This window comes from Perkinsus marinus (genome assembly GCF_000006405.1).
Source record: "Perkinsus marinus ATCC 50983 genomic scaffold scf_1104296931384, whole genome shotgun sequence".
In the NCBI taxonomy this organism is placed as follows: domain Eukaryota; phylum Perkinsozoa; order Perkinsida; family Perkinsidae; genus Perkinsus; species Perkinsus marinus.
This window is the reverse complement of record NW_003215766.1, coordinates 549,074-561,101: the sequence shown is the minus strand read 5'-3', so window position 1 is coordinate 561,101 and position 12,028 is coordinate 549,074. Positions and strand designations below refer to the sequence as shown.

General features: G+C 50.3%; 4 protein-coding genes across 4 annotated transcripts; 2 read left to right on the top strand and 2 right to left on the bottom strand.

Moving 5' to 3' along the window:
• Positions 1–352: 352 nt before the first annotated feature.
• Positions 353–1,291, bottom strand: Pmar_PMAR005271 (conserved hypothetical protein; the record flags this gene model as incomplete). The annotated part of the gene is made up of 1 exon (XM_002786519.1): positions 353–1,291. The coding sequence occupies one exon, from the start codon at positions 1,289–1,291 to the stop codon at positions 353–355; it is 939 nt and encodes a 312-aa protein (XP_002786565.1).
• Positions 1,292–1,578: 287 nt separating this feature from the next.
• On the bottom strand, positions 1,579–6,743 carry Pmar_PMAR005270 (hypothetical protein; the record flags this gene model as incomplete). Its single annotated transcript, XM_002786518.1, has 29 exons — positions 1,579–1,737; positions 1,788–1,975; positions 2,025–2,166; positions 2,214–2,312; positions 2,374–2,551; positions 2,602–2,714; positions 2,779–2,907; positions 2,954–3,029; positions 3,076–3,193; positions 3,242–3,332; positions 3,564–3,648; positions 3,698–3,807; positions 3,856–3,936; positions 4,215–4,474; positions 4,524–4,594; positions 4,644–4,759; positions 4,819–4,890; positions 4,941–5,022; positions 5,073–5,152; positions 5,197–5,346; positions 5,389–5,451; positions 5,507–5,613; positions 5,662–5,749; positions 5,797–5,874; positions 5,928–6,017; positions 6,065–6,137; positions 6,195–6,355; positions 6,446–6,535; positions 6,588–6,743. The coding sequence occupies 29 exons, from the start codon at positions 6,741–6,743 to the stop codon at positions 1,579–1,581; spliced, it is 3,306 nt and encodes a 1,101-aa protein (XP_002786564.1).
• Positions 6,744–8,289: 1,546 nt separating this feature from the next.
• On the top strand, positions 8,290–9,849 carry Pmar_PMAR005269 (hypothetical protein; the record flags this gene model as incomplete). Its single annotated transcript, XM_002786517.1, has 7 exons — positions 8,290–8,346; positions 8,669–8,755; positions 8,810–8,908; positions 8,992–9,048; positions 9,570–9,644; positions 9,688–9,755; positions 9,843–9,849. The coding sequence occupies 7 exons, from the start codon at positions 8,290–8,292 to the stop codon at positions 9,847–9,849; spliced, it is 450 nt and encodes a 149-aa protein (XP_002786563.1).
• Positions 9,850–10,091: 242 nt separating this feature from the next.
• Pmar_PMAR005268 (hypothetical protein) lies at positions 10,092–11,949 on the top strand. The gene is made up of 8 exons (XM_002786516.1): positions 10,092–10,219; positions 10,669–10,759; positions 10,808–10,899; positions 10,942–11,081; positions 11,348–11,471; positions 11,530–11,709; positions 11,755–11,826; positions 11,875–11,949. The coding sequence occupies exons 1-8, from the start codon at positions 10,121–10,123 to the stop codon at positions 11,908–11,910; spliced, it is 834 nt and encodes a 277-aa protein (XP_002786562.1). The 5' UTR covers positions 10,092–10,120; the 3' UTR covers positions 11,911–11,949.
• The last annotated feature ends 79 nt before the right edge of the window (positions 11,950–12,028 follow it).

Here is a 12,028-nt window from a genome sequence, read left to right as displayed (position 1 = left end):
CGACACACTTAGCCATATAGGTGATTTTCATCCACAATTCCCGAACCCGCTGATCCCCGTGTCATCGGCAGTACCGAATCGATCGGCCTTTCATTCGGCTGGAGCGCCCTCATCCCCGCCCTCCACTGACCACTATACAACACTCAACGCAATAGCATTATGGGCTTCTACCATATAAAGAGCAGTGTGTTGTTACTACCAGTACTACGACTTGTTCTGAAACTTCCAACGGACGATGACTGAAGAGCTGTAATGTTAGCATAAAAGGCGTGGCAGCATCAGTAGTAACAGCAATCACCAACAACAACAACAGCTAAGATAAGATTCCCATCAAGCCAACCATCTGTCCTGCTCACGCAGAAGTAGGAGCCCCACCAGCCGCTGCTGCATCTTCCGGCTGGGGCACCATATGCATCATGAAACCGAATCGATAGTCGCCCTTCACAAAATCTACCATACCGCTGATGCCAAAGCCCATGAAGTCCTGGACGAAGCACGAGACCTTTCCACAGGTGTCCAACAAGCCCTGAACTCTAGCGTGACGAAAGGTGTACTCATAGCCCAGACGCAGCTGACTCTCCTGCTCAGGTTGACTATACTCGAACTCACTACCAATCGCCAGCCTGTCAGACACCTTACGCACATACTGCATCTTAGCAGAGTGTACATTAGCCTGCGGCCCCTGTTTGAAATCAGGTTGTCGGCCCAAGGCGAAGCTCAAGTAGTTAGGGCCCCATACATAACGAGCTCCCAAGCCTCCAATAGACACACCATTAACTGCGACATGAGTCAGCTCTCCACCCAACGAGAGGTTGTTGGTGACCTCTTGGGCAAAGCTGACATTGGATATCCAGGTCCCCTGATAGGCCAGCTTAGCACTAGCTGCCCAATCCTCCCCTTGCTGATCCACAGTGAACTCGTACATGTTCCTCTGAGGGTCGTGGAGGTTCGAGTTGGCGTTGATCTTCAAATCAGTGCCCTTGAAAAGTTTCTTCATCAGCCGAGCGTTAACACCGCCGTCCATCCCCAGCCTGCCCACCATAACAGTGCGCCCATCATCCGTAGCATACGTCGGACCAAACTGATAGAGGTACTGGTTCGGGCTCAGAGATGTGCCCAAGAAAAGAGAGTGGTTGGCCTGCATGTTCTTCGTCACAGTCTTGCCAGCCTCAATGCGGAAACCATCAAAGTTGTCCTGATTGAGTATCTGCTGCCATTCCCTCGCGAACTGATCGTATTGTACGACATTAGGGATGACGGTGGGATCGACCTTGGGAGGTGCAGATGACATATTCCACGCGAAATAGGCAACGACTAATGATGCCTCCGGATCAACACCAACGACGACGAACAGCAGCAGCAGCAACACAACACTATTTTCCCATAGAGAACTACTACGTATATCTGTACATTAGTCGATTAAGTGCAGAGGACACCAAGCCAGTATCAATCCTCCCCGTGATTTGGCAAAGGAGTGGTACGTGAGCATAGAGAGATGTGTATATTAGAAGTAACATATGATGCAGTGCAGTAGCCATACACAGACATCGTAAACCCGAGTCGTTAATTCCAGTTCATTCACTTCTGCTGCTGTTGTTTTTGCGCCAACTGATTAGCGCGCTCCTGAATAATGTTCTTCCAAGTTTGTTGATCCTGTGGCGACAGATCTGAATGTTCCAACAAGGCAGGACACTGCGACAAGGTCTCCCCGAGATAGATGAACTCGTCATAACGATCCTAAAGGGACAAGCTCACCTTACCTCCAGCCACTACTCCCCACGGCCTACCAAAGCACTAGTCTTATTCTCATCATCATCTTCATCGTCATCATAATCACTATCATCCTCATCGTCATCATCAGCCTCCCCAGCCAACACGGCCATCAGCTGAGCCCTCACCTCCTGCATCAGCTTCACCTGCCTAGACGCCGAAGCATCCTCGTCATCCCCCAGGTCCTGGATAAGCCCCTCATCATCTGCCAACAACACTAACAGCAGTACCTCCCTTTGCCAAGCACTGCCTACCCTCTTCAACCCAATCACTGTCATCATCATCATCCTCATCATCATCACCACGATGGGCCGCCTTCTCCTTAGCCTTCAGCCGCATAGTGTGCACCTCCTTACACTGCTCATAAGCCGTCTGCACCACCTTCTTGCAGGTCCCCTACATTCCTCATATGATCGAGAATCAACACCCATACCCCAACCTACTTGAACATGGGCCGGCAACTGCGGCATCGATCGCAGGAGGTTGCCGAGGGCCAGAATCAACGCCTTCTTCTCATCATGGGATCGTAGCAAGCCAGCGCCCTGAGCAACGACACATCCACAATAGACCCAATTCAGGTTCGAATTTAGCACGCATGCCCACCTGGATGATAGCCGAGAGAACGTCCAACGTGAGGTTGTGCTTATCGAGGACAGCAACCAGAGCATTGGGCGAGTACCACAACATCATAACAAAGGCGTAGATGATCCATCTCAACTCGTCCTGCTTCCCTTTACTCTTATCACAAGACTTCATCGCTGTGGCAAGGAGCCCTACGTAACTACCAGAGAGGCAACATACAGTCTCCCGTCACGTATCGTCCTATCGTACGGTTCAAGCCAATCATCAGCCTGACCAGCTTTGCAGTTCTCAAACACCAGCGCAGCCATCTTGGCCGACTGAGCCGCTGCATAGTCATCCTGCATTTCCATACCCTTCTTCACCTAAGCACCACCAACATACACCACATGCCGTCTACAAACCCCACGGCAAAGCCAGCTCTCGTACTATGGCAAAGAGCATCTCCGTGTATCGCATGCCTGTTGGTCCGACCCCAGTTAGCCAGGTCTGAGTCCCTCGAGAAAGGTAGTTGTCCAGAGGACCAAGCATGTTCTCCAAGTAGTCAGCTGCCCAACCCTGACATGCACATTCATCACAATAAGTCCTCCTTCCAGCGTGCTACCTCCGACAGAGGACCAGTGAGCTCATGACCAGGCAGGTTGCCGCCACACACCGCTTGGTGGATCAAACAATAATATCTGTACGCAAGCACTCCAACTGGCATTCAACCTCCAGGACCACTACCTCCACAAGGACTCTGGCAAAGGCTGAGGCGCGGTGAAGGTAACTCCAGTGAGGATCTCCAAGCCATCCTCAAAATAGTCAATGCCATCCGGAGTGAACAGAGCATCCAATAACCCGCCTACCATCGAGGAGATCCGTCCAGGCCCTCACCTACCCCACCTCTTACAAACAGACTGTTCACACTGCCCCAAGGCAGCGGGGTTCTTAAACACTGAATCCATCAAAGACAATATAGTCTGGATAGTACCCATAGCAGCCTGAAGGGAACCAATACCAATAGCCAAATATCTCAACGTGCCCACTATACTATTCTCATATCTTCGGTCGTCGCCTGCCCGACCGTTTTGCTCTATACTAACTCGTAGCAGCATGAACAATTAAGCAAGATTGAGTTTTGATTTCTCTCCTATGCTGGTGTTGAACGATGATAATCTCGACAACTCCCCCAACACGACTAACGAGTCCGCAACGGCCAATGAACATACTACCATAGACGTATCGTCATCCGTCTCCTCAGCCTTCATCTGTCGTAGGAAGGTCGGGACAAGATGGTTCACAGCTTGAGACGCGTACCTGCCGTCTTAGTAAACACCAGTGATCACAGCGATCGCACCGCCCCTACGGTCCAACTGCATCTGAGAACTCCGTCGCCATCGACTCCAGAGTTGCCGCAAGAGATTCACTATCAACCTCCTGGGTGAGACGAAGCAGTCTGTCAATAACCTCAGGGACCTGAACCAGCCAAAAACATCACAGCCCTCAGCCTATCAAACGACGTACTGATTGGGCGACCATGGGCCTCATAGTCGGGGAGCAGTTGTTGAAGAATGGCTTGATGGAACCCCCTGCCTGCACTCGAACCTGCATGGAAGCAATGCACACACCATAAGCGCCTCGGCCTCGTAAGACAATCTATAGTACACAAGCACTATCTATCTAAATAGAGGAGCTCATTGGCACGATGATCCTCCAAGGACGGGTCCCCAAGATATCATTAGCATGTATGACGATTTAGAGATAATCCAAGATGCCTTTATATACCATACCAATACCAGATTCGAGTGGGCTCGCGACACGCAATCAATCACGACTCCATTCCCTCGCTGACCCGACAGAACCATCCCACCTCCTCCTCCTACCGGTAGCTCTGTATCGCTCAAGCAAGCCTTAGTAGCAACAAAGGCAGCACCGAAGACCTCCGCGCTAAACTCGATATTCTCAGTGACGAAGGCCTCAAAGGTCGAGCATGCCCTCAGGCGGAGGAAGGCGCATCGGGACTTGTACTCCGGCAGGACCACATTGACCAGCATCTGCTGAAGGGCGTTCACATCAGGCAGTTGATTCTCAACAGCAGACGGCTTCTTATTCTTCTTGCCCTTCTTGGACTTCTTCGATTTTCCTAAACAACAATCCATACCATTCCTCTCCCAACACGACTCTGGACCCACCCGACTTCTCTACTGCAGCTAGGGCGAGCTGTTCCGCGATGTTCTCCAGCGCGTTGAGAGCACCATCTTTCCTGAGCACCACCACGAGCTGCCACCTCACTGACCTAACCGTCCAACTACCTGCAGCAAGCGGCCATGTCCACCTTATCTCCCATTCGACTGTAAGCCTCTAGATCAGTAGAAATAGAAGCCATTATGATGCTCAGACTGTCGCGACCACGGTAGCTCACGAACGACTGACACACAGTAATAAAGTACAAACGAAAAATGCCGGCAGACTCAGACAAGGACCTACACGTAGTAGATCTCCAGCAGCGCTACGAGGATCCGAGAATATGGTCTCGCATGCTCCTTGACGACGAATAAACTGCATAAGGGAACCTCACTCTAATACAATGAAGGGCAGCAACGAGTCACCTCATCGGGATCAGCTTCCCACAACTGCTGGTCCTCATGGGAGAAGGACAAAACTGGCAAGACGACATCGTGGACGAGGAATCTGTAATAAACCGCCATTCCAGCTAAGCCGTCGTCATCAGTTGAGCTTACTGTAGATGAGGCTTGATGACCTTATAAGTGATGGAATGCTGTGCGGCCTCTGCGATGAAGCCGAAGACTTGATACAACACCTACAGCCAATGTCGCCCGACCACTACGCCTAGTAGGAGGTTACCTGGTCGCTCACGAATGCCCCTTGAGTAACCCTCTTCTGGAGGAGCTCGATCATCTGCTGAGTCATGCCTGGGCCGAAAGTGTCCAACCACCACTGAGCGAAATTGGTCATGACCACGGCCACGTTCTGGTCCGCCTCATGGGCCGCCACCTGACCAGCAGCCATCAGCTTGGGGAACAGAAGCACCCTTACCAAACGGGGATTGCCAAAGCGACCGATGAATCGGTGGATGTTCCTCATGGTCCATTTCTGCAGCTGAAGGTAGACGAAAGGTGGGTGCAAAGAAAGCGTCACGCGCCACAAAATTCACCTTAGCGAGAGGGATCTGCTGCCTTTGATCGTGATCCGCAGGCAACTTGCTCGTAGGGACGGACAACATCGTAGAGCACTTGAGAAACAACTCCATCCATCTACCACCTACACACAGACCCTCACAGGTTCAATCCCCGCACCCTCCCTTTTTACATGAAGCATGGTCCGTGATAAGGCTCTCGTGCAGAGAGGTTTGAATACAGGAATGAAATGTCTTGGCGATAACACGTAGCATATCAACCTACACAGCCAATGAAATTCGACCAAGTCCAACATCGACTTCATTACCGCTTGAGTGTCCATTGCCTCAGCACTTGGATAGAGCTTCTCCCCTAACGCCAGCAGCTGCGGGAGGGCTTGTACTATCTGCCAACCCAGAGAGCTCCAAAACAAGAGTAATAGAAGAGGAGTGATACCACTGAGTCCAAGCTCTCACGACCGGGACGACCACGAGCCTTCATCTCGAACTCGCGAGCAATCTTCCTTATTACTAGCAGGCCCACCATGACCTACCACAGGTCACAATAAATGCCACGAATCTCAGAGGGCCACCAACCTTGTTGGGATCCTCGATCGCAGCAATGAGGCTCAAAGCCTGAGGGAGAAGGTCAGGCCAGCATGCTGGGTACCTTAGGGGAAGCAGGGCGATACCGTCAGCACCAAGCCTTATCACTGAGGGTACTTACTCACGATGAATGCATTCGCGGACACACTCAATAGCCAAATTGCGGAGTTTCGCATCTCCTTTAGCATGAACCGCAATGTCAACTATGTTACTGAGGACAAACGCCTTATCGGCATCACACAGCTCATAGCCAGATGGCCCAGGCTCAGTAATCTGCTGCACCTGGCACGATGAAAGACTAGAAACTGCGACAGAGACTGAAGTCTTAGTCGAAGCAACATTTCGAATCACCAGAGCCCGACGCCATATTACACTGCCATCATATTGCACTCTACGAGACCAGAAGTTCTTAATGCCGTTTTTCACTTGGATGGCCGCTGACTGGCGTATGACCGACTCGACCTGACCAACACCACTACGGCCAACAACGCGGGGGCGACCTCCACAATAATACCTTGTCTTCGATCCACACACGGCAAAGGGCCTGCATGAATCCTTGCTGCCTTTGGGCAGCCGTAATGATGTTCTCGGCTTCTCGACGCTGATTAGCGTCGGGGGAGAAGGAACCGGTGAGGGCCTTGAAGAGGTTGTCCGGGGAAATGTCAGCCATTGAGTGACCACAACGTGGTGAAAAACGTCTAAGCCTATGTAACACAGTCCTCGGCCTCGCGATAATACTATTCTTGCGACTGCCCACCACCCTCGTGACTCACCCAAGGCTTACGGCATCACAAGGCTATCCCTGGGGGAGTCAGTACACATAGGTCGTCCGAGTCGAGGTCAGCCCACCGAAAAGGGACAGAGGGGTTATTAGCGTGACATCAATACAGTTTATGTTGTTCAAGAGGCCCTCTTAGGGGGACCTTGGCATCACTTGATGTCACGCTTCGACTTAGCACGATAGCGTCACTCGCCACGAAATTCAGCCAATGCAACGTAGCTAACCGCTAACAGGAATATATGATACCGATAACGAAGCTAACTTTCCTATTACTTAGGAAGCTTTCCTTAGGGAGGGAGCGCTTTCTTTAAACTTAGGAGGCAAAGGAGCGTCAGGATTCCTATAAGTAAGGACTTTGAGGTCCCCACTCAAGGTCCTCTTTGCTGTTTCTTGTAACACTTGAGAGCCGCTACTTGACGTTCTCAAGGAGTAAGCCTCGGGAGCGTTGAACTCATCGGACACAGCTTGCCCCTGGCCCCCGAAAACTGATCTTGCGACCTCCCGAGTGCCAACGCGAATATCATCCGCCAAACCAGTTCAACAAGCCTTGCAGGTTCCCGAATCACCCACACTTATTCGACCCAACTGTCCATGTTGGGATTCCAAACAATTGACAGGGGGCATTTCACTTGTAGTGATGTAGATCTCGACTGTCCTAGTAGAGTGTTAGTGTAATCGTTTACCTACCTTAGTTGTCGTGAATCGTCACCCTCGAGATATACAGAGGGTAGTTGTGGTATTATCATTCAATAGAGTCCCTACTGTACCCGACGCCATTCTTGGGTCTTTGGGCTCTCACTGCAGTCTGTGTCCCTCACACGCTCGATCGATGGTAACTTGGGATAGCCTTTTTCGAGACAAGCCGTGCATGGAAGGTACCGTCGGTCTCATCGCCCTTCCACTGACATACCTTCCCTGGCTAGGCCACCGTCGATCTTGCAGTAACTGCCGCTCGAGAGTCTCCTGACAGGGGGTGCCACAATGGCCTAAGGTGTCTAGCTCCGTAACGTAACGGGGCTGTAACGAGATGTGTCTAGTGGGTGTTGGCATGCACCACACAGATTTTGATTGCCGTCTGCTATGAAAACCGGTGGACCTGCGATGAGAAGCTCTCGGTGTGGTGGTGTATGGCTTGATTGTAGTTAGCCGTTCTCAATCCCAGTAACTGATGGAAGCAAGGAGCACTCCTAGAGGTGCTGGGGCAATGGTGATGCTAGAGTCCGCTGAGATAGTTGGGTGTCTAAGAGTTGGAAGAGCCCAAGCGAGTACTGAACTCCGTTAAAGAGGAGCCCTCCAGTTGGTGGTCTTTCCGTTCTTCCTGGTAGTAGCAAATCCTTGCACTGATTGCCATGAGAGTGTTTCTGAAGCCCCCTTGGTCGTGTTGAGTAGTATAAGGATGATTCTTTAGCAGATACCCCTGATTCCGCCAGCTTCCATGCCAGTGTCCGGCTCCACTGGGCTTCCTCAGAGTAAGTGCCGACACCTGCCTGTGGTGACGCTGTATCTCAGTGTTTGCTTCCCTCAGCTGAGTCCAGGAATTTTGTCACTAATTTCAGAAGTTTACATACAAATTCGGGTGTAACTGTGCAGAAACCATTGAGAATTTCCTCAGAGTTTCCGCAAATAGCAGCTACGCATGCGGCGGACCATGTTCATGCTTTCTATTTTCATTAGGGCCTCCGTCGCGGCAGCCCTACCCAGAATCGCTGAATCCATTCACAGCATCTAGTTCGTATTCTTCTTTGCGAGATCCATTATTGCAAGTGCGTGGTCGTGGTGGCCTCAGATTTGATCGATGGGTTTACTGTCCTCAGGATCAGGACGTGTCTTTAGATGAAGCTCTACAACGGCAGAAGTTGAAGGACTTGAGGAAGGTCGATAAGAATATGGGAGTAGTTCAGGTGGTAGAGGACAGAAGCTAATTTGGTGTTGTGATGGGAGTTTGAACGTATTAGGATATGTACCATCAGCTGCATGGTGAAGTAGTGAAACAGCAAGAGACTATAGATGCTGTTGATGAACAAATAGAACAGGCCAAGGACTCGACGGGGAAGGTAGTAACTGGAGGAGGCAGGTTAGTGTTGTCCTCTTTGAATATTAATGGACGTTCGTTTTTCTCACAAAAGAGCATATGTAGGTAGTGGAGGAGCTGCAGGAGACCCACCATAGCAAGAAGAAGAACTTCTGGCGCAAAGTGGCATGTATATCTATACTACTATTGGTAATAGTTGTCGGATGATGGCGTCGACGGCGGAGCGAAGATTGTTGTTCATTTTAGATCCTCATCGTGTGGATAGTGGTGTTCTTTGTGATCCCATCATAATAATAATAACGCAGATATTCACTATCGTCTCCTCTCCTGCATCCCCCCCCGAGGTGTCGTCTTGAGTTGATGGAGCGACAGGAGAGGGCTCAGTATGTATTTTTGTTCCTCGCCTATTATACCCTATCCCGTTGCTTGACCCCATACCGTACTTGAGTCATATCGATAAACAATGACAGCCCCACAGGTAGTAGTAGTAGTAGTAGTAGTAGTAGTAGAAGAAGAAGAAGAAGAAGAAGAAGTTGTTGTTGTTGTTGTGGTGGTGGTAATAAGAGAATTGTTTATGGCGTTATGCGTTTCTGTATGGAGATTTGTCTGCCACTTGGAATTGAACCTGATTCGTTCGCTTTGTACCTTGACAGTGTTCCTAGTAGGGGCGTCCCTTACTTCAGGACAAAAACCAAAATCAGACAGAGGGGCACACTACTGATCTAGAGGAGCAGGGCGGAGGTACAGCGGGAGACCATGTAATGAGACACATGCCTCTGAGCATCGTATGGGTGTCGACAGGCGATCGAAGGGGAATCGTCATCGTCTACCAGAAGCCGCCCTGACAGCAAGAAGAAGAAAATGGCAAAGTGCTGGAAAATTTCCAAGCGGATCGCGTTAATACTCCTGGTGAGCATCCTTGTGGTTTCTGTCGTTCTCATGTGTTTCTATGCTAGTTACTGATCATACTAATTATAGTTGTCACTTGCCTCCCTTGAGGGGAGAATTCGATACCAGCATTCAGGCCCACTTCAGCCTCATTCTCGTCCCTTCTCACTATGGGACGGTATCGTTTGATTGTCTCCAATATCGAGTGAAAATTTCGCTCGTTATTCTGAACTATATTGCAAGAACTTACCAATTTCCACGTTTGGGAGTGTGCTGAGTTGCCGATGTGTGAAGGGATCTTTTAGTGGAGTGCTTCACTGCAGCTATCGTTACTGTTGTAGTATCAATGACTCGGAAGGACTCGGATGATTACGAAATGGAGGAGTCTACGTCCTCCTCGTTGAAGGAGGTGCGGGAGTCTGACGATGAAGGAGAGGAGGAAGATGTAGTATTAGGGGATAAGCATTTTATGAATTGGATCTTGTGATGGGCAGTAGTAATGTAAGGAGTATATAGATCAGGGAGTGCGTATGTGGGAGTAGTAATACCGTAAAATTGCGAAGATCTGTGAATGTGAATCAACAGTATCTATTGGTTGCTAGCTGTAGTATGTGGAAGTAGTAATACCGTAAAATTGCGAAGATCTGTGAATGTGAATCAACAGTATCTATTGGTTGCTAGCTGTAGTATGTGGAAGTAGTAATACCGTAAAATTGCGAAGATCTGTGAATGTGAATCAAGAGTATCTATTGGTTGCTAGCTGTAGTATGTGGAAGTAGTAATACCGTAAAATTGCGAAGATCTGTGAATGTGAATCAACAGTATCTATTGGTTGCTAGCTGTAGTATCACCAAATTACATTGTGTCGCTTCATTTCCGACTCCTCTGTGTCAGGAGGATATGTCGGAAGCTTCTTCCGAGGTGGATGAGGGCTTGGAGGCAGTTTGGCAGGCTGTGGGGGAGACGTTGAAGTCCCTGGGCATAGGTAGTAGTAGTACGATGCCTCGCTGAGTATCCCATGGAGTGGTATCAGGCTCGGAGCAGCTACCTCAATATGGTCTTCACTTTCCTGGTTGTACCGCCAAGCCCCTAGGACAGGTCTTCAGCCTACCTAACTTGAACAAGGTGGGAATGGGAGTCCTCTCGGGGGTGTCGATTACCTTGTAGGCTGAAGGGACTCTGTCTGCGAAGGAGCAGGAGGAGTTCTGTCGTCGCCACGCCCAAGTGACAGAACACTTGTTGAGTATGTTGGTGACGGCCACTCGAGCTCAGGAGAAGGCTTTAGCACAGGTCCAAGGAGCGCAAAAGTAGTAGAGGCTAGGTCGAATTGCGATCTCGTCCCATTCCTTTTTCACTTCCCGTGTACATTCCTCAAATCAGTGGTAGCTATAGTGCCAGTCTTTTCATTCAAAGATCGACCACGGGGGAACTGGCTTTGGTTTGGCTATCGATAAAGGGTAGAATGATGTGGTGGGCGGCACTGTAGGGGGAGAGGCTATCACTAGTAGCGTTAGGTTATTAATTCCCTAAAGTGGGCGTGGTCACTAGTTCGCAGTTCTTCCTCCTCGTTTAGGTATGAGCCTAGTGGAGAGGACGTTGGTACTGTTGGGGAGGCGTGGAGGGACCTGCCATTGGGCCGTATAGTAAAGTCGCTGCAACGGCGAGTTTACTGGGGCGTAAAGCAGACCGGGCAGTCGGTAGGCTTGCTCAGTACATCACATGTTATTTCTGGTTGATGATGATGCGTGTCTGCAGGTGGCGCAGCTCAGTGATTTGAGAAGGCCCGGGGGCACAGGCAGCACTAGGAGGTTCCTGGACTGGTACTTGGATGCTCTGCTGGATAGCTGTGGACCGGAAGGCTCGGTGGAGGGCGATGTAGGAGACGATGTTGAGGCGCTGAGGGCGAGGGAGGGGGCTACATGGGGTCCGCAAGAGGTCGGCAGGAAGTGGCCGAAGTGTGGTATCATATGATCGGATCAGTTACGAACCCTACGAAGGTGCTTGACACAAGGAGTTGAGCACATGGAGAGCGAGGAGAGAGCTCTTGTGGAGGTGAGCGTGCTGACAGGAGGTCGTGATGTGATGGTTGATGTTCCTCAGGAGGTCCTTACCAAAGCTGCGGAACTACGTGGATGAATACAGTGAAGCACTTCTTCATCGGTAACGTTTCTTCTCTTTTCCTGTCTTGTGTCGTTGGGCATTGTAGTTTGGATGGTGGGGGGCGGCATCCTCGCGTGTAGTTTTGGTCTGTACC

Excerpts from the sequence above, each read along its gene's own strand:
- Pmar_PMAR005268 (XM_002786516.1), top strand. The coding sequence starts at position 10,121 with ATGACTCGGAAGGACTCGGATGATTACGAAATGGAGGAGTCTACGTCC. Across the intron at positions 10,760-10,807 it reads GTTGAAGTCCCTGGGCATAG|GCTCGGAGCAGCTACCTCAA; the intron begins GTAGTAGTAGTA and ends GAGTGGTATCAG. Across the intron at positions 11,082-11,347 it reads CAGGTCCAAGGAGCGCAAAA|GTATGAGCCTAGTGGAGAGG; the intron begins GTAGTAGAGGCT and ends CTCCTCGTTTAG.